Below are 20,610 nucleotides of genomic sequence, written 5' to 3'. Positions count from 1 at the left end.
GGCAGGGACAATAATTCAGGCCTCAGAGGTTACCCGAGTGTCACATCAGGAGGTGATTATGCCAGGGCTGTACTGTGAGTTGTCATAATAGCAGAGCTGTGACTTTTGACTACATTTCTGTGGTAGTTCTTTTCCCTTCACCCAAATCTAGCACAGGGCTGGGCATGTGTAGAGATTCTTGTTAAACTGTACTGAACTAAATTTTCTAGGCCAAGGATCCCCACTGGTAAGAAGAAAGGAAAATGTCATCAGGGTGGATTAGCCCTGGGCCATTGGGTCTGAAGCCAGTGGGCTGGGAGGGGCTGCAGCCAAGGGGCCTCTGGGGCTCCTTGGGGTTGGATAGGGGTGGTCTCCGGAGCAGGGAAAGATGTTCAAGAGCAAGTTTTGATTGGCCCTACCTGGCCTCCCTCTGCTCTGCCCTCCTATCTTCATGCCAGGGACTACCGGGTCCGTTTGTCATTCCTGGATTTGTATTTGAAAATGTTGTTAACAAAGCAGAAGCCTTTCATCTTCTATTCAGGGACTCCCAAGTAATTGCTTAATGTTTATTTCTGTTTCTCCTCCCATTCTAAAACTGCCTGTAGAATTTAATGACCTTTTAAAAACTGTTCTTGAAAGCACCAACACCACCACTGTAGATCTTTCAAATATGTTGGTTTTTGCTGTTTTTCCACTTCTACCCCTCTCCGCTCCAAAACTCATCCTTATTTTTTCCCCCCTTTTCTTCCTGGTTCAGAAGATGGAGGGACCAGTCAAGCTCCGGACAGTTCGAGAAGCACCGACGGACTGCGTCTGTCCCCCAGGTAAGTGGATGTTCGATCGTTGCTGGCTCCTGACTTCCATAGGCCTGGTCTTCTCTCTCCTGTCTACCCGAAACTGCCAAGGCCATGGTCAAGAGAATCACCGTGGGTTTCAGGCTGTCTGTGGTACCTTGTGGACTGTCCTGGGGCCTTTCTTCCTACATCATCTTCCCTGGTAGGTGTGTCATTAAAGATTCCGGCAAAATTAACTGACTTGGTTTGATGGGGATGGTGGTATTGGTGGAGGAGCTAAGCAACTCTTCGAGATGACTTAACAATAAAGGCTTAGATGCTAGGAAAGTGGCAGCCATCCCCTCTTAAAGATGGAGAAACAGACACGAACCATCCAAACAGTGTTAACATTGTGACCCTAGCTCTGTTTCGAACATGAGGGGTGGTGGGTAGAGGAATAATCTGGCAAATATAGATTTTTTTGGATTTCATTTCTTTGGTGGAGGTAGAGGAAAGGAGCAGGAAACATGGTCTGATTTGTTTAAATAATCATGTGTCTTGGGTTTTGATGGTGTAGACCAGGATGGCTGTGACTAGAATTGAGGATTTGTTGGTTCCTAATCCATGTGGCTCAAATCCTGATTCATATCGGTCTTCCAGTTGTCCTCATTGGAGCTTTGCACGTATTATGACTGAGAATTTAGGGGTGTAGTCTCAGCCCCAGTGTTTTCAGGGTGAGAATTATCCTCTCATAGAACAGTATGTAATACCAGTGAATGAGTGGAAAATTGTAACAATTCCCAGATGACCCACCATGCCGGACGAGGTGAGAGAACATGGGAGCTGAACCCAGGGGCCCTGTTCCTTGCTGTCATGCCTTCCATTAGCCAAGTTGTCTGGCATTTCCGAAACCACTTCACCTGGTCCAGAAACCAAGCTTACTGATGGTTAACATCTCCACATTGGGAGATGCCCTGAGATTTGTGCAAAGATGGACCCATCTTTGGGCTCTGTAGGCTTTTTGATGTCATGGAGGAAATACAAAGCCCAGGACCTGGAGATAGTCTTGTGTCTGTCTTCCCTCGAGGTCTCTTGACCCACTCGGAGAGGTGTCAAGAAGGCCTCTGGAATGACCATGGAGGCCAAAAGCCTGGTCAGAACCCTCAGTTCCACTGAGAGGAGGGCAGGTGACCTGCCGTCCTCTCTGGGGGTGCCCAGCAGTCAGTGCTATGCTGTAGTTGTCCGAGGGGCTCGTGGCTGTGATCAGTGAAAATTCAGTCTCTGGGGACTCAGCGAGAGAGGATTTTACAGTCGAGCTTGAGCTAGCCTTTCATAGGAACTCTGAGGTTATAATAGGAGGGAAAAGGACATGATAAGTAATGACATCATGAGCAGATCAGGAAGTCAGAAATTGCAATTCAATGGGGGAAAAAATTCAGTTCCACCAATGAATTTTTGGCTGATCTGCAAAATGTATAAAACAATTCTTCTTGCTCCTCCCCTGCTCTTTCTTTCTGAGTAATTGAATGGTTGTAAATTCATGTGAGTTATGTAGATGAGGCTTTTTAAAACTGGGAGTCACTGGGAATTCCCTGGCAGTCCAGTGGTTAGGACTCTACACTCTCACTGCCAAGGCCCCGGGTTCAATCCCTGGTTGGGGAACTAAGATCCCACAAGCCGAGCGGCGTGGCCAAACAAACAAACCAACCTGGGAGTCACAACACATTTATGAAACATGAAATCAGTTATGTGGGTTGCAGCCAGCATTCTGAAATTTTGAACTAGCAGAGACTGAAATAAAAAATATTGGAGTGAAGATTTTGTGTCAGCTATTTATATTTGTAAATGGCAGTGTGAAACGGGTTCCTTGCTATGGGTTGCTGACTGAAAGTTTGAAAACCACCAATACAGATGACAGATGGAGAGGGAGGAGGTGGCAGTGAGGGGACATGGAGCTCTCCTGAATAAACCCAGACCAGGTCCAAATCTTGGTCAGCCACTTACTGTTTGTGTTAATAAATGATACCAATACTGGAGTGGGCTCTGGAGGCTTTTTGATGTCATGGAGGAAATACAAAGCCCAGGACCTGGAGATAGTCTTGTGTCTGTCTTCCCTCGAGATCTCTTGACCCACTAGGAGAGGTGTCAAGAAGGCCTCGGGGATGACCATGGAGGCCAAAAGCCTGGTCAGAACCCTCAGTTCCACTGAGAGGAGGGCAGGTCACCTGCCCTCCTCTCTGGGGGTGCCCAGCGGTCAGTGCTGTGCTGTCGTTGTCTGAGGGGCTTGTGGCTGTGATCAGGCTGTCGTGGCAGGTATGGTCAGCGTGGCCCAGGGGGTGTAGCACCGCAGCCTCTGCCAGGCCCCAGTGCAACCCCTATCCACATCTGCTCTTTCTCTCCTGTCACCTTGAGCTGGAGAACTCACTTGAGCACTTTAGACTAGAGCCCTTTATCAGTGCAAAACCCCATAGGCTGGCACATTCTCCTCTGCCATAAAAAGCACAGAGGGCTTTTTCTCCAACACCAGAAGCCTTAACTCATTCCCTTTCTCCCTGGCTCTGATCTGCCCTGCAGACTTTTGGAGTCTGGACACGCAGACCACCCTCATTTGAGATACCCCATCTCATCTGAGATACCCGCAGATCCCCCTAGCCCAGTTCCTTCCCACGGCCCAGAGGACAGTGTAACCTTTTGTCAGATCCTAGGATGCAGCAAGACAGATAAGCGAGGCCAGAGAAGGGGGCGGCTCTTCTGTGTGTGTTACCCATTGTGAAGTGGGTGATCGGGGAGCTCTGAGGCTGAAGGGAGGGGCAGGCTTCGGGCTGGAAGGTCAAGATTCTTCTCTTGCTGGAGTCAGTGGTGGGAGGACTGGCAGAGCTGTGCTCTGAACTAGCCCTGTGACCTCAAGCAAGTGAGAGGCCCTTGAACGTTGAACTCCTTGTCTATAAAACGGTATAGTGAGTTGAATTGTGTCCCCTCCCCCCCGAAAGATATGTCCCAGTCCTAACCCCTGGTATTTGTAAATGTGGCCTTATGTGGAAATAGGGTCTTTGCAGACATAATTAATTTAAGGATCTTGAGATGAGATCATCCAGGGTTTAGGGTAGGCCCTAAATCCAATGATGAGTGTCCTTGTAAGAGTCAGAGGTAAGAGATTTGAGACACAGAGACACCCAGAGGAGAAGGCCATGGGAAGACAGAGGCAGAGGCCAGAGTGATGCATCCACAAACCTAAGAACACCCCGGATTGCCGGCAGCCACAGAAGCTGGAGAGGGGCGTGGAAGGGATTCGCCTTAAGAGCTTTCAGAAGGAACCAGCCCTGCCAACACCTTGGCTTTGGACTTCTGGCCTCCAGAATTGTGAGACAATAGGTTTCTGTCATGTGAAGTCACCTAGTGTGTGATCATTTGTTGTGGCAGCCTTAGGAAACTAAAATAAATGGGACCATTAATCACCCTAATTATAAGGTTGCTGAGATAATCAAAACGTGGGGGACATAGGAACTTCCTACACCACCAGGTCTGAATCAGGTGTGTGGGGCTGCCACCTGGGAGCCCCCGTCATGCTGCTCTTCCTCATACACCTGCCTCAGAAGAGACTTCTCTTCCTTCAGCGGAGAACTCCGGGCTGTAGATTCATGTGGCTTACCCATGTCCCTGGGGATTCCAACGTCTTCTCTTCTTATGTTACTTATGTACTTAAATGTTTTAAAATGTGTTTAAAGTTTTAAAATGTTTATTTTTGAATAGGAAATAATATATGATGAAAGATTCAAGTACTACAAAAGATTACATGTGAAAAATAATTCCCCTCCCCTCCTCTCCCCCGGTTCTCCTGCTCCTCTTTCCAGGGGCCCTTTACCCATTTGCTGATGTCCTTCTGAGCAGTCCTTTCCAATAGAACTTTCTGTGATGATGGAAATATTCTATCTCTCCGCTAATCCAGCAGCCACTACTAGCCATGTGGGGCTACCAAGCCCCTGAAACATGGCTAGTGCGACTGACAAACTGAATTTTAAATTTTTGTTTAATTTAGAATGGATAAACAGCAAGGTCCTAATGTGTAGCACAGGGAACTATATTCAGTATCATGTGATAAACCATAATGGAAAAGAATATTAAAAAAGAATGTATGCATGTGTATAACTGAGTCACTTTGCTCTACAGCAGAGATTGGCACAATTTAGTAAATCAACTCTACTTCAAAAAAAAAAATTTTTATTTAATCTTAATTTAAATTGCCACGTGTGTCTGGTGGCTATGGTGTTGGACAGTTTTTTGAGGTTTTTGAGGTCATTTAGATACATTTCAGTGAGAAGCTCCCCTCCTGGTTTTACACAAATGGTGTCATATGTTGTTGTCCCTGTGTTGCTTTCTCAGTTTGCAGTTTCCCTCTGAGATGGTCTGAATCATTCCATGTATCAGAGAGCAGGTCTTACCTTGTTTTGGGTTAAAAGACAAAATCCTGTTGGGCTGTCCTGTGAGGTACCTGGCCAGTCCCCACCTCAAGGACGTTTGAATTGTTTCCCATCCTGTGTTCTTACAGACTGTCCTTCAGGGAACTGTTGGAGGGAAGGAGGACTGTTGTCTTGCCCCGTTCCCTGCCTTCCTCATGCTCTTTACTGAAGCCCATCATGAGCCAGGCACTGCTGCAGGGCTTTGGGTCACTGGGCTGAAAGGATAGGAGCCCTCAGTCTGTTTGGGGAGCCACCACCAGAGCAGCAATTCTGGAATGTTGCAGGGGGTGGCCCCGAAGTCTGCTCTGTGGGAGACTCGGGCATGACCCAGTCCCCACTGTGCTGTGAACACGTGAGCATCCCAAGGGACGGGTCGGGGCCAGCACCCTGGAGCCTGAGAGGTTTGGATTTGACTCTGCTGCTTAAACAGCTGCCGAGTGGACACATCCTGCACATCCTGGAGATATGGGCCATTCTGGTGTAAAAGCTCCTTATGTTAACTAACTCTTTTAATTACACTAATAAAATAAACAAACAAAAAGGAAACTTACTAGCTTACACAACTGGAATAGAGAGGTCAGAGGTAGAGCCAGATTCAGGTATGTCTGGGCTCAGGGGTCTCTCTCCGCCTCTCAGCTCTTCCCTGAGTCATTTTCAGACACTGTCTCCTTGGGGTGGGAAAGTGGCCACCAACAGCCCCAGCAGTATATCAGACCTTCTCAGCAACCCCAGCAGATAGAGCACTCCCCTTTCTCAAAGGTGTCAGCATTGGGGAATGGGGAGTGTTATGGGCTGAATTGTATCCCCCCCCCCAATTCATATGTTGAAGTGTTAACCCCCACCCAGTACCTCAGAATGTGACTGTATTTGAGATAGGGTCTTTAAAGAGGTAAATAAGGTAAAGTGAGGCCATTAGGGTGGGCCCTCATCCACTATGACTGGTGTCCTTATAAGAAGAGGAGATTAGGACACAGACACACACAGAGGGAAGATGACATGAAGTCAGGGAGAAGACGACCATCTACAAGCCAGGGAGAGAGGCCTCAGAAGAAACCAACCCTGCTGACATCTTGATCTCTGACTTATAACCTCCAGAATTGTGAGAAAATAGATTTCTGTTGTTTAAGCCACCCAAACTATGGTACTTAGTTTTGGCAGGCCAAGCAGACTAATACAGAGAGTTATTGTTGCTGGGTACAGAGTTTCTGTTTGGAAAGATGGAAAAGTTCTGGAAAATGGATAGTGGCGATGGTTATACAACATTGTGAAGGTACTAAATGCCATGAAATTGTGCACTTTTAAATGGTTAAAATGGTATTTAAATTTTGTCTGTATTTTACCGCGATTAAAGAAGAAATCCCAGCATTGACCCTGATTTGCCTGGCTTGGGGCAGATGCCTCTCCCTGTACTAATTGCTGTGCCTGGAGGATGGGACACATTGATTGGCCAGGTCTGGGTCATGTGACTGGTCTTGGACTTGGGGGGAGGCTGTTGTGGGGGAGGGTTGACACTACCAGAATCATGTAGGCTGAGAGTGGGGAAGGGTGGTTACCTCAAGAAAAAGTAGGGTGCTATTCCAAGAAAAAGAGAAAAGGGATGCAGCTGGGCAGACATAAATAATAGATGACCACTTCAGTCCGGCTCTGGGGGCAGCTGGCCAGACATGTCCAGGTGATCCTAAGCAGGGACTATGGACAGACCCTGAGTTTGACCAGAGGCTTGCCTCCACTTCAAGCACATAAGTCTTTTCCCTCTGTTGAGCTGGTCTGACAGACAGTGCAGCTCAGTGATTAAGCACTTGAATTTTGGACCCAGACTGCCTGATTCAAATTCTTTGTCCCAGACTTCCTTGGTGGCACAGTGGTTGGGAATCCGCCTGCCAATGCAGGGGACACAGGTTCGATCCCTGGCCCAGGAAGATCCCACATGCCGCGGAGCAACTAAGCCCATGCACCACAACTACTGAGCCTGCGCTCTAGAGCCCGCGAGCCACAACTACTGAAGCCTGTGCGCCTAGAGCCCATGCTCCGCAACAAGAGAAGCCACTGCAATGAGAAGCCCGTGCACCGCAAGGAAGAGTAGCCCCCGCTCGCTGCAACTAGAGAAAGCCCACATGCCGCAATGAAGACCCAATGCAGCCAAAAATAAATAAACTAAAAAACAAAGAACAAATTCTTTGTCCCTTACCAACTCCATGACCTCGAACTTATCCTCCCGGTGTACCTACCTCATAGAATCGTGCGAGGATTGAATGAGCTTGTAGAGAGTTTGTAACAGAGCCTGGCACTGCTTCCTGAAAGTGAGTTAGTGGTTACCAGGAACCCAGATCCCTTGCCCCCAGGCCAGTCCAGACTCACTGTGTGCAGCCTGTTACCTTCCTGATTGTTGCCAGGGCTGCCAGAGAGGTAGGGAGGAGGCGATTCAGAGTTGGTGGTTGGCTGGGAATATCCTGGAGGGAAAGAACAAAGGCCTGGCAGACTTCCTTGGCACGTTCTTCTGGGATGTGGGTGAGAAAATGCTGGTGACAGAGCCCAGAAGTGAGGAAACCGGAAAGGAAAAGAAAACGTGTGGCCTGTGAACTCTCGTCAGCCACTAATGGCATCCGGAAGGCCTCATCATGCAAAACCGGGGGCTCTGCCCCTTTGCCCAGTTTGCACTGGTTTCTAACTGGGCTCAACCTGCGCTGGAGAGTATTAGGAACTTTTCATTTCCTTTTTGTGCCTTTTTGTGTTCTTGCATAATATCCCAGAGACATGGCGTGTGGTTTCCAAATGATAGGGACTGTGCTTGCAGTGTAGGGTGACTTTCCAGAAATTAATAAACAGATTTATCAGAGTTAGAAATTCGCTGCTCTGTGAAAATGTTTGGAAGTTTGAGCAGAGGAGTGAAACTCTGCCTAGGAGAATATGAAATACAATGTGGAAATGATACAGAACCTGATACATTTCGTTGACAGTTTATGGCAAATGTTGCAGAGTGGAACAGAAATGGTCAGTTACTCTATTCAGCCTGTTTACTGTATTTGTTGGTTTAGGAATTTGCTTAGGGTGGCGGGGTGGGGGTTGGGGGCGCTTTCTTACTACGTTGAAGCAAAAAATGGTTATCCTACTTTGAGTTATTTCTTATTTGTAGAATTTTTTTTAATGATACTTTTTTTAATGTGTTAAATCCTAGTTGACTTGCGTTTATGGTAAAACTAAGTAGCTTAATGGCAGTTTATCCCATTATGTCAGACTGTACAAAGTTGAAGAAGATAATTTGTGTGTCTGATTTTTTTTGGCCAGAATTCTCTGGAGAATTCATTCATTCGTTCATACATTCATTTCTACCCTATTTTGCGCTTGTCCTGTGGGTGATATTGACTAAGATTGTTAGAGGAATTGCGGACCCAGTTGTTAGAGGATGATGGCACACATACAGGAACCATACTATATTGAGAATGGGAAGAATCCTAAGAAAAAAGTCCCACAGAAATTGAAAGGAGGGAGAGATCACCTCAGATCAAGGAGACCTGGGTGGGGGAAGATGACAGTTGGGCAGGGTTTTGAAGACTGGTTGGCATCTTAACCAGCTGGGATGGGGGACACATTCCACAAGACCTGACATGCTGAGCAGAGGCAGAGGGGAGCTCTGGGAGTGTCAGGGAGCTCTGTTTGGTTAGAAGGTGATAATGAGAGGTGAGGGTGGGTCTTGATTATGGAGGGATGTGAGCTTCATTCCATGGGACACCGTTGAAGGTATGTGAGTAGAGTTCAGCTTTAAGAGGAGGACTCTAGAAACAGCGTGGAGGATGGACTGGATCACAGGTTTGCTTCAGCAGAGAAGCCCACTGAGAGGGCGCTCCGGATGTGGACAATCTTTTCTTGTTCCCCGATGCGTTCCCTGAGCCTAGAACAGTGCTGGGCATGTGGAGAAGGGATGATAAATATTTGCTGAATGACTGCCCTGGAGGAGAGGTCATGAGAACTTGAATGAGGGCCATGAGAATTGATGGCAGGGAACAGCTGTGAGAGGCACTGGGCCATGTGGTGGACAAAACTCACAAACAGGATGGATGGGCACAGGAGGGGACAGAGGTGCCCGAAGCTGGAAGCCCGGGGGAGGGTGATATCCTGAACAGAAACAGGAAATCCCCAAAGAGGGATTTAGAAGGGAAGATGATAAGCATAGTTTTGGACAGTGGCCTTATGAACCAATTTGTAGACCCACTGATGAATGGAAGAAAATAATTAGAAGTCTTCTCTTAAGGCATCGTCTAGCCACTCTGAACCTATTAATTGTAAAATGTACTGTGTCCTGTAAATAAACGTCTTGAGGGCGCTCAAGATGTTTGTTTTTTGTTTTTGTTTTTGTTTCAATACAGAATATTTATTAAGAAGACATATTAACATGCTTAGATACACAAAGTAAACCACTTATACACATGCCATTCTCAGTGAACTATAAGGAAAAAAACATGAAGAACAAAATTTGTTGCTTTCAGATAAGTTTTTGTGTTTTATAGCTATCATATGTCCATTTGCATATTAGGAAGTTATTAGCACTGATATATAAACTTTTTTCCCAATCTTACATGTAACTTTTTGGCAAGGGGAAGTTCACAAAAATTTGCATTGAAGTCTGAATATAAATTATAGACTTTTACAAGACGTTATGTATTGACCTTTGGGAATTGGAGATTTTCTTGTGACCACTAGAGGGAGCCCACTATATTCATTAAATTCATTAAATTCTGTAGAAATCTAATGGGATTTTTTAAAATGATAATTAATATTTTAAAAAATTTATTAGAAAGCACACAAAAGTTCAAACCAAGGACAATGAAATACAAAGTTAGCCTTTCACTCTGTTGTTTTTTCTACTAAAACAGAAGATCACTGAGAATTTTCCAGATGGCTCCAGAATAGAGTGGTGTGTTGTTGGTTTCAGAAGGTGTTGTTGATTATGCAAAGGGTAAAATAGCAACTAGCAAACACATTCCCACTCACCCATAATTTATTGAGCACATCTGGTTTAGACCCAGTAGAGACTCCCCAAAGCTGTGCGAAGATCCCATCTTGGCCAACTCTATGCCAGCCGTTGGATGACAGGTGCAACTCTTCACTCCATGAGGTGTCATATAACTTTGTACATTGGGATTATTAAATGTCTCGCATATCAAGAGCTACTCACATGGTGGGACCGCCTCTTCCCAGGGGTAAGTTCAATGCAGTCATAATATTTTGTTTCTTAGCTCTCTTCTTATGCCAAAGTATATTCCACATGGATTGAAGATTTAAATGTGAAAAATAAAACCATGCAAGGCAAGACAAAAATACAACAGGTCACTTTTTAAAATTCTAGGTAGAAATAGACTTTATAAGCTCGGTACTGAAGTCAGAAACCATAAAGCAGCAGTTCTCAGCCAGGGATGATTTTGCCTTGTGGGGACTTTGGCAATGTTTGGAGACATTTTTGATTTGTCTCATCTTGAGGGGTGGGGTTCTACTGGCATCTAGTGGGTAGAGGCCAGGGATGCTACTAAACATTCTACAATGTACTGGAGAGCCCCCAACATAAAGAATTATCCCACCCAACTGTCAATGGTGCCAATGTTGAAAAACTCTGCTATAGAATAAATGTTTTAAGCTTAAAAGCTTAAATTTTCTGTCTAGAAAGAAAATTCCACCTTAAAGTTTAAAGATAAATGGCAAACTGAAAAAAAATTTAGCGTATATAACAAGCACATGGTTAATATTCATGAGCTATAAAGTGCTTTTGCAAAAGAATAAGGAAAAGTCAAATATTTTAGTGGAAGAATGGGCAAAGGAGATGAATAGGGAGTTCACAGAAACGAAATGCATGCTGAGGAAGGAGGCTGGGAAAGGACAGGATGCGGGACAGGTCCAGGAATCTAGGCAGCAGGAACGGAGGGGCAGTCGCCTGGGGAGTAAGAGGTCTCTTGGATGTGTCTGCACCAACTGTTTTTTGGTGTGTCATTCTGCCTGAGGTTCAGGGTCTCAGAAGAGAGAGCCCTACTGGGCAGGTCTGACCCCTGTGCCCATTCCTCTGCCAGTGGCTTCCAGGGCAGGGCTGAGAGGGAAGAGCACCTCCCCCACAGGTGCCAGGATCCTGCACAGTGTAGGGGAGGGGAGTCTGGGTTTGATACAGGTGGACTTGGCAGTGAATGCCAACTGTGGCCGCCCAAGTGACCTGATTCTTTAAACTCTCCATCTCCTTGTGTGTAAAATGGGAGAACATTATGTACCTCGGTGGTTTGTTTTGAGGATATCCTGAGACAAGTGTATGTGGAAGTGCTTGGCACACCCTAGGCATCTCGTAATGTCTGTTCATTTATCCCTAAGGAAAGTGGTCTGTGGTCCTCAGGAGGTGACAGTCAGACACAGATCATTATTATGGGGGCAGGGGGGAGGGTACTTAGTAAGCAAGCCCAGCCCTTTCCTTTTGTTGCCTCCTCTGCAGAAAAGAATGTCATTTCTGCTTAGTCTCTTGGTTCATTTAGTGCCAGGATCCCCCAGCGAACCTTCTGCTCAAAGATGGAGAAAGAGCAACTCCTGGCTCCTCCGGGAGCCCTTGAACTTGGGATTCCCTCTGCTGCCTTGTAGATTGTGAGCAGGCAGCATGGTGAAGCCCTTTTCTCTTGCGTGGCCCTGGGGTTTCCTTCCTGATCCACCAAAGACTTCTTCTGCCCTGATCCACTGTTATTTTACATTTTTGTTTAGTCCTGCCTTTAGAAATAGGATGAATGCGGCCAAGCTGACTTCCCTATGAGGTCATGATTTTCATGACACAATTAGGCTTGAAGTGGCCTGTTGTCTGGTCATTTCTTTAGAAGTAGCCTGTGTGGCCCACTCACAAGCTAGCACAGGAAGAAATTCAAAGCACTGGAGGCTAAGGCTCTGAGGGGAATGGGGGCTCTAAGGAAAAGTCCAGAAAGCAAAGGATGGTGGGGAGGATGGGCCGGCTCCCCCATTAGAAGCGCACATGCCTTCGTGGTGCATTGTGAAGAATGTACTTTTAAAATGCAGAGATGATTCCCAAGAGAACATGCAAACATTTACAAGAGTAGCTGTGCAGTGGGGAAAGGGCAGCCATTTAGAGTATTATTGGACACTGGCTCTGTGCTAACCCTAATCCCTGGGGACGCTAAGTATGACTGTGCTCAGAATGTGAGCTCATGGAGTCAGGGGAAAATGGAGTTTTGACCCAAGTTGATGTCACAATGGGTCCAGTGGGGCTTCCCTGGTGGCGCAGTGGTTGGGAGTCCGCCAGCCGGTGCAGGGGATGCAGGTTTGGGCCCTGGTAGGGGAGGATCCCGCGATCCGCGGAGGCTGGGCCCCTGCGTCAGGGCTACTGAGCCTGCGCTCTGGAGCCCATTAGCCACAGCTGCTGGGCCCGCGTGCTGCAACTGCTGAGGCCCCTGCGCCTGGAGCCCATGCTCTGCGGGGGTGGGGACCGCCGCCACCACCGCCGCTGCCACCTCGCACCGTGGCGAGGAGTGGTCCCCGCCCGCCGCAACTGGAGGGGTCCCGCACTCAGCAATGAAGTCCCAGCGCAGGCAAAAATAAATTAAATAAATACATTTAAAAAAATAAAATAAAATGCAGAGATGAGACCATATGTGGCCCTGGATGGGTGGCGGCAGTGGGTGACCTGGAGGCAGAGCAGAGAATGGGCTGTGCCACCCACAGAAGGACTGGACAGTGACTTTACCCCTGGGTGTCACCCCCGTCCTTGGCACTGACTGTCACACAGGTGGGGATAGAGGCAGACCGTGTTGGCCCAAGTGCTTGCTGAAGGGTCAGCTGTGCCCAGGAGCAGCATATTTATTAGCTGTGACCGTGGGCCTCACAGTACCCTGCAGGGAGGGGGCGTGGTCTTAGCGCTTTCTGTGTGTGTGGCGGGAGGGGCTGCCTCTGAGGAAGGCCAGGAGCAGCTGCCCAGGAGTGGCCACCCCACCCCCCAAGACAGGACTTGGGCTTACCTTCTAGGAGGTCAGGGTAGTGCCTTCAGGCCGCCCCATGCCTGTTTGCTCCCTGAAGGGTGCTCCCTCTCCTCTTGCCCCTCCCCCTCGGGATCCAGGAGCTCCATCGGGGGCTGGGTTGTGGAGGGTCTGTGAGCGTCGAGTTCTGTTACCCTGGACACTGGCCCTTCACTCCTGGAAGGGGGTGTAGAAAAGAGGAGGAAGGGGTGGGGGCACGGGGCGGGGAGGGTGATGAACTCAGGGGGGAGAGGGTAGGGAACGCAGGGTAGATTGGGGTGGGTGAGGGAGGGGGGAGAAGTGGGGGAGCAATGCGTGAACCCCGGTGTACCTGTCCTGTCCCCATGGGGGCAGGGACTCTGACCCCTCAGGGCTGGCTGTGGGAAGGTTCCAGATCCTCTAGCCAGAATCCTCTGAGGGCCGACTCAGTTGGTCTCCAGGGCCTCTCTTAGGATTATTGAGAAAAGCTCGTTTCCTACCTAGAACACACCATTTTCTTCTTCCTGAAGGTCCCCACCTTCCCACAGGGCCCCCCCCTTCCAGGCTTCTTAGCAAGCAGTCCTCCTTTTAGTTTTTAAAAATTATTATTATACAAGCAAATTATGCTTCTTAAAATTATCCTACCATACCTCTCCTCAAAAAAAAGTCTCTCTTGTACCCCCCACCTCACTACCCTGTCCAATCCCGAGCCCTAGATGTAAATATTTGACCAGTTTAGTTTGCATTCTGCAGACCTTTTTCTGTGCTTCAACAAATACATACATTTAAATTCTTATAGAAATAAAATAATGTGAGGTATTCTGTAGTTTTTTGTTTTGTTTTGTTCTGTTTTTAATACATCTTTATTGGAGTATAATTGCTTCACAATACTGTGTTAGTTTCTGTTCCACAACAGACCGAATCAGCCATATGCATACACATGTCCCCATATCCCCTCCCTCTTGAGCCTCCCTCCCATCCTCCCTATCCCACCCCTATAGGTCATCGCAAAGCACCGAGCCGATCTCCCTGTGCTATGCTGCTGCTTCCCACCAGCCAACTATTTTACATTCGGTAGTGTATATATGTCCATGCTACTCTCACTTAGCCCTGGCTTCGCCCTCCCACCCCATGTCATCAAGTCCATTCTCTATGTCTACCTCTTTATTCCTGCCCTGGAGCTAGGTTGATCAGTACCTTTTTTTTTTAGATTACATATATATGCATTAGCATATGGTATTTGTTTTTCTCTTTCTGACTTACTTCACTCTGTATGGCAGACTCTAGGTCCATCCACCTCAGTACAAATAACTCAATTTCATTTCTTTTTATGGCTGAGTAATATTCCATTGTATATATGTGCCACATCTTCTGTATTCATTCATCTGTCGATGGACATTTAGGTTGCTTTCATGTCCTGGCTATTGTAAATAGTGCTGCAATGAACATTGTGGTGCATGTCTCTTTTTGAATTATGGTTTTCTCAGGGTATATGCCCAGTAGTGGGATTGCTGGGTCATATGGTAGTTCTATTTTTAGTTTTTTAAGGAACCTCTATACTGTTCTCCATAGTGGTTGTATCAATTTACATTCCCAACAACAGTGTAAGAGGGTTCCCTTTTCACCACACCCTTTCCAGCGTTTATTGTTTCTAGCTTTTTTGATAATGGCCATTCTGACCGGCATGAGGTGATACCTCATTGTAGTTTTGATTTGCATTTCTCTAATAATTAGTGATGTTGAGCATCTTTTCATGTGCTTCTTGGCCATCTGTATGTCTTCCTTGGTGAAATGTCTATTTAGGTCTTCCAACAATTTTTTAACTGGATTGTTTGTTTTTTTTTTAAATTGAGCTCCATGAGCTGTTTGTATATTTTGGAGATTAATCCTTTATCTGTTGTTTCATTTGCAAATATTTTCTCCCATTCTGAGGGATGTCTTTTTGTCTTGTTTATGGTTTCCTTTGCTGTGCAAAGCTTTTAAGTTAATTAAGTCCCTTTTGTTTATTTTTGGTTTTATTTCTGTTACTCTAGGAGGTGGGTCAAAAAAGATCTTGCTGTGGTTTATTTGACATAAAGAGTGTTTTTGCTATGTTTTCCTCTAAAAGTTTTATAGTGTCTGGTCTTACCTTTAAGTCTTTAATCCATTAGGAGTTTATTTTTGTGTATGGTGTTAGGTAGTGTTCTAATTTCATTCTTTTACATATAGCTGTCCAGTTTTCCCAGCACCATTTATTGAAGAGGCTGTCTTTTCTCCATTGTATATTCTTGCCTCCTTTGTTGTAAATTAGGTGCCCATATGTGTGTGGGTTGATCTCTGAGCATTCTATCTTGTACCATTGATCTATATTTCTGTTTTTGTGCCAGTACCATACCATCTTGATTACTGTAGCTTTGTGGTATAGTTTGAAGTCTGGGAGCATGATTCCTCCAACTCCATTTTTCTTTCTCAAGATTGCTTTGGCTATTCAGGGTCTTTTGTGTTTCCATACGAATTGTAAGTTTTTTGTTCTAATTCTGTGAAGAATGCCATTGGTAGTTTGATAGGGATTGCATTGAATCTGTAGATTGCTTTGGGTAGTATAGTCGTTTTCACAATGTTGATTCTTCCAATCCAAGAACATGGTATATTTCTCCATCTGTTTATGTCATCTTTGATTTCTTTCATCAGTGTTTTATAGTTTTCTGAGTACAAGTCTTTTACCTCCTTAGGCAGGTTGATTCCTAGGCATTTTATTCTTTTTGTTGCAATGGTAAATGGGAGTGTTTTCTTAATTTCACTTTCAGATTTTTCATTGTTGGTGTATAGGAATGCCAGAGATTTCTGTGCATTAATTTTGTATCCTGCAACCTTACCAAATTCATTGATTAGTTCTAGTAGTTTTCTGGTGGCATCTTTAGGATTCGCTATGTATAGTATCATGTCATCTGCAAACAGTGACAGTTTTACATCTTTTCTGATTTGGATTCCTTTTATTTCTTTTTCTTCTCTGATTGCTGTGGCTAAAACTTCCAAAACTATGTTGAATAATAGCAGTGAGAGTGGGCAACCTTTTCTTTTTCCTGATCTTAGAGGAAATGCTGTCAGTTTTTCACCATTGAGAATGATGTTTGCTGTGGGTTTGTCATATATGCCCTTTATTATGTTGAGGTAGGTTCCCTGTATGTCCACTTTCTGGAGAGTTTTTATCATAAATGTGTGTTGAATTTTGTCAAAAACTTTTTCTGCATCTATTGAGATGATCATATGATTTTTCTTCTTCAATTTGTTAATATGGTGTATCACATTGATTTGTGTATATTGAAGAATCCTTGCATCCCTTGGATAAAGCCCACTTGATCATGATCCTTTTAATGTGCTGTTGGATTCTGTTTGCTAGCATTTTGTTCAGGATTTTTGCATCTATGTTCATCAGTGATATTGGTCTGTAGTTTTCTTTTTTTGTGATATTTTTTTCTGGTTTTGGTGTCAGGGTGATGGTGGCTTTGTAGCATGAATTTGGGAGTGTTTCTCCCTCTGCAATTTTTTGGAGGAGCTTGAGAAGGATCGGTGTTAGCTCTTCTCTAAATGTTTGATAGAATTCGCCTGTGAAGCCATCTGGTCCTGGACTTCTGTTTGTTGGAAGATTTTTAACTAAGGTTTCAATTTCATTACTTGTGATAGGTATGTTTATATTTTCTAATTCTTCCAGTTCAGTCTTGGAAAATTGTACCTTTCCAAGAATTTGTCCATTTCTTCGTGGTTGTCCATTTTATTGGTATATAGTTGTTTATAGTAGTCTCTTATAATCCTTTGTATTTCTGCAGTGTCAGTTGTGATTTCTCCTTTTTCATTTCTAATTTTATTGATTTGCATCCTCTCCCTTTTTTTCTTGATGAGTCTGGCTAATGGTTTATCAATTTTGTTTATCTTCTCAACGAACCAGCTTTTAGTTTTATTGATCTTTGCTCCTGTTTTCTTCATTTCTGTTTCATTTATTTCTGCTCTGATCTTTGATTTCTTTCCTTCTACTGACTTTGTTTCTTTGTTCTTCTTCCTCTGGTTGTTTTAAGTGTAGGGTTAGGTTGTTTATTTGAGATTTTTCTTTTTTCTTGAGATGAGATTGATTTGCTATAAACTTCCCTCTTAGAACTGCTTTTGCTGCATCCCATAGGTTTTGGGTTATCGTGTTTTTGTTGTCATTTGTTTCTAGGTATTTTTTTATTTCTTCTTTGATTTCCTCAGTGATCTCTTGGTTATTTAGTAGCGCACTGTTTAGCCTCCACGTATTTGTGTTTTTTACGGTTTTTTTTTCCTGTAATTGATTTCCAATCTCATAACGCTGTGGCCAGAAAAGATGCTTGATACGATTTCAATTTTCTTAAATTTTCCGAGGCTTGATTTGTGACCCAAGATGTGATCTATCCTGGAGAATGTTCCATGTGCACTTGAGAAGAAAGTGTATTCTGCCACTTTGGGGTGGAATGTTCTATAAAGATCAATTAGATCTATCTGGTCTATTGTGTCATTTAAATCTTGTGTTTCCTTATTTATTTTCTGTTTGGATGATCTGTCCTTTGGTGTAAGTGGGGCGTTAAAGTCCCCTACTATTACTATTACTACTATTACTATTGTGTTACTGTTGATTTCTCCTTTCATGGTTGTTAGCATTTGCCTTATGTATTGAGGTGCTCCTATGTTGGGTGCTTAAACATTTATAATTGTTATTTCTTCTTGGATTGATCCTTTGATCATTATATAGCGTCCTTCCTTGTCTGTTGTAACATTCTTTATTTTAAAGTCTATTTTATCTGATACGAGTATCGCTACTCCAGCTGTCTTTTGATTTCCATTTGCATGGAATATCTTTTTCCATCCCTTCACTCTCAGTCTGTAGGTGTCCCTAGGTCTGCACTGGGTCTCTTGTAGACAGCGTATATATGGGTCTTGTTTTTGTATCCATTCAGCCAGTCTGTGTCTTTTGGTTGGGGCACTTAATCCATTTACATTCAAGGTTATTATCAACATGTATGTTCCTATTACCACTTTCTTAATTGTTTTGGGTTTGCTTTTGTGGATCTTTTTCTTGTCTTGTGTCTCCTGCTTAGAGAAGTTTCTTTAACATTTGTTGTAAAGGTGGTTTGGTGGTGCTGAATTCTCTTAGCTTTTGTTTGTCTGAAAAGCTTTTGACTTCTCCATCGAATGTGAATGAGATCCTTGCTGGGTAGAGTAATCTTGGTTATAGGTTTTTCTCTTTCATCACTTACCCTGACACTTATCCATCACATATCCTGACACTGCCTTCTGGCCTACAGAGTTTCCACTGAAAAATCAGCTGATAACCTTATGGGGATTCCTTTGTATGTTATTTTTTGTTTTTCCCTTGCTGCTTTTAATATTTTTTCTTTGAATTTAATTTTTGTTAGTTTGATTAACATGTGTCTTGGTGTGTTTTTCTAGGGTTTATCCTGTATGGGACTCTCTGTGCTTCCTGGACTTGGGTGACTATTTCCTTTCCCATGTTAGGGAAGTTTTCCACTATAATCTCTTCAAATATTTTCTCAGACCCTTTCTTTTTCTCTTCTTCTTCTGGGACCCCTATAATTCAAATGTTGGTGCATTTAGTGTTGTCCCAGAGGTCTCTGAGATTGTCTTCAATTCTTTTCATTCTTTTTTCTTTATTCTGCTCCTTGGCAGTTATTTCCACCATTTTGTCTTCCAGCTCACTTATTCATTCTTCTGCCTCCGTTATTCTGTTATTGATTCCTTCTAGTGTCTTTTTCATTTCAGTTATTGTGTTGTTCATCTCTGTTTGTTTTTTCTTTAGTTCTTCTACATCTTTGTTAAACATTTCTTGTATATTCTCAACCTGTGCTTCCACTCTATTTCTGAGATTCTGGATCATCTTTACTATCATTACTCTGAATTCTTTTTCAGGTAGATTGCCTATTTCCTCTTCACTTATTTGGTCTTGTAGGTTTTTACCTTGCTCCTTCATCTGTGACATATTTTTTTGCCATCTCAATTTTTTTTTTTAATGAGTGGGATTGTGTTCCTGTTTTACTGGTTGTTTGGCCTGAGGCTTCCAACACTGGAGTTTGTAGGCTATTGGGTAGAGCTGGGTCTTGGTGCTGAGATGAGGAACTCTGAAACCTCACTCTGATGAATATTCCCTGGGGTCTGAGGTTCTCTGTTAGTCCAGTGGTTCAGACTCAGAGCTCCCATGTGGGGTGGCAAAAAAAAAAAAAAAAGAGAGAACAATAACAAAGTAAAAAATAAAATTAAACTAGGAAACTAACAGATATGTTAGAAAGAATGTAAAAGTAAAAATATAGATGAATCAACAACCAGAAGGTACATCAGTACCACAATAGTAAAAAAGAGGAGGAGGGAAAAGAAAAAAAAAAAAACTGGAGGGGGAGGCCTTGGCTGTGGAGAGCAGCACCTAAACAAGGGCGAGGTTTGGGCAGTGGGTGGGGCCAGTGCTCAGGACCCACAGGGCTAGAAAAGGCCCTGGGGGCTGTGAGGGGTGAGGCTTAGGCTCAAGGAACAGAAGGGGCTCAGGCATGCCCCCCACCCTGGTCTCAGAGGGCAGCCCAGAAGGTTTCCTGGGCTCGAGTGGGTGGGGCAAACTGCCCTCCTCTCCTCTCTTGCTCCTCCGGTCTGGGGTCTGGGAAGGCCTCTCCCACTTGCCTCTTCTGATCTCCCTGGCCTCCCTCCTATGCCCCCAGGACCCATGGAGCCTGGATGGGGCTTTGGAGGGAGGGAAAGCGGCTTGGGAGTTCAGCAGGCTCCCCGGCCCAAGTGGGCCAGGCAGTGACCCTCTGCTCCTCTCCCACTCTTCCTGGAGAGTCCCTCCCACCTGCCTCTCCTGATCTCCCTGGCCTCAGGGGTTCCAATCTTGTCTGGCCTCCACTTCTCCTCCCCCCTCGGTCCCCCTACGTCCTACTGGTTCACTCTGGGGTTCCTCCCGTCTCCTTGGCCGTCAGAGTCCCCCACCAGTGGCCTGCAGGCACCCTAGTTGTGGGGAGATGCTATCTCCGTGTCTTGCCAAACTGCCATATTGACTCCTCCTCCTGTAGTTCTTTTTAACTTCACAGTATGAGGGTACCGTTCCCTGTCAGTCCAACCTGAATGGGCTCCAGGGGCCCATGGACCATTCTTATCTGGAAACCTGTTCAAATAAACACCAGGATGTGACTCAAGGTGGTTGCTGTGGCTCTCAGCCCACTCCTTCCTCTCTTCCTCCTCTATCCCCTGAACTCTGGTCTTTTTTTGCTCCCCTGCCTTTCTGGACTTTTTCCACATTTCCCTCCACACCAATCATTTTCACTCTTTCCAGCATAAAAGTCTCTCGGTATGTTTCCTGCTCCTTCTGCTCCTGGCCTTTCTGTCCTGTCTCCTGGTCAGCCCATCTGAAGCCATGGTCACAAGTGGGCAAGTGCAGGGGCTTCTGCAGGA

At 45.0% G+C, this 20,610-nt stretch overlaps 1 protein-coding gene across 1 annotated transcript in view; it reads left to right on the top strand.

Moving 5' to 3' along the window:
* COL23A1 (collagen type XXIII alpha 1 chain) overlaps positions 1-20,610 on the top strand; it is a 367,457-nt gene that overhangs the window by 21,488 nt on the left and 325,359 nt on the right. The window contains exon 2 of the mRNA XM_059917860.1: positions 737-803. Within this exon, the coding sequence (XP_059773843.1) occupies positions 737-803 (67 nt within the window). The remainder of the gene's footprint in view (positions 1-736; positions 804-20,610) is intronic.

Source organism: Balaenoptera ricei, chromosome 3 (assembly GCF_028023285.1).
Source record: "Balaenoptera ricei isolate mBalRic1 chromosome 3, mBalRic1.hap2, whole genome shotgun sequence".
Taxonomy (NCBI): Eukaryota; Metazoa; Chordata; class Mammalia; order Artiodactyla; family Balaenopteridae; genus Balaenoptera; species Balaenoptera ricei.
Note: the sequence above shows the minus strand (reverse complement) of the source record. Positions and strands in the feature narration are given on the sequence as shown.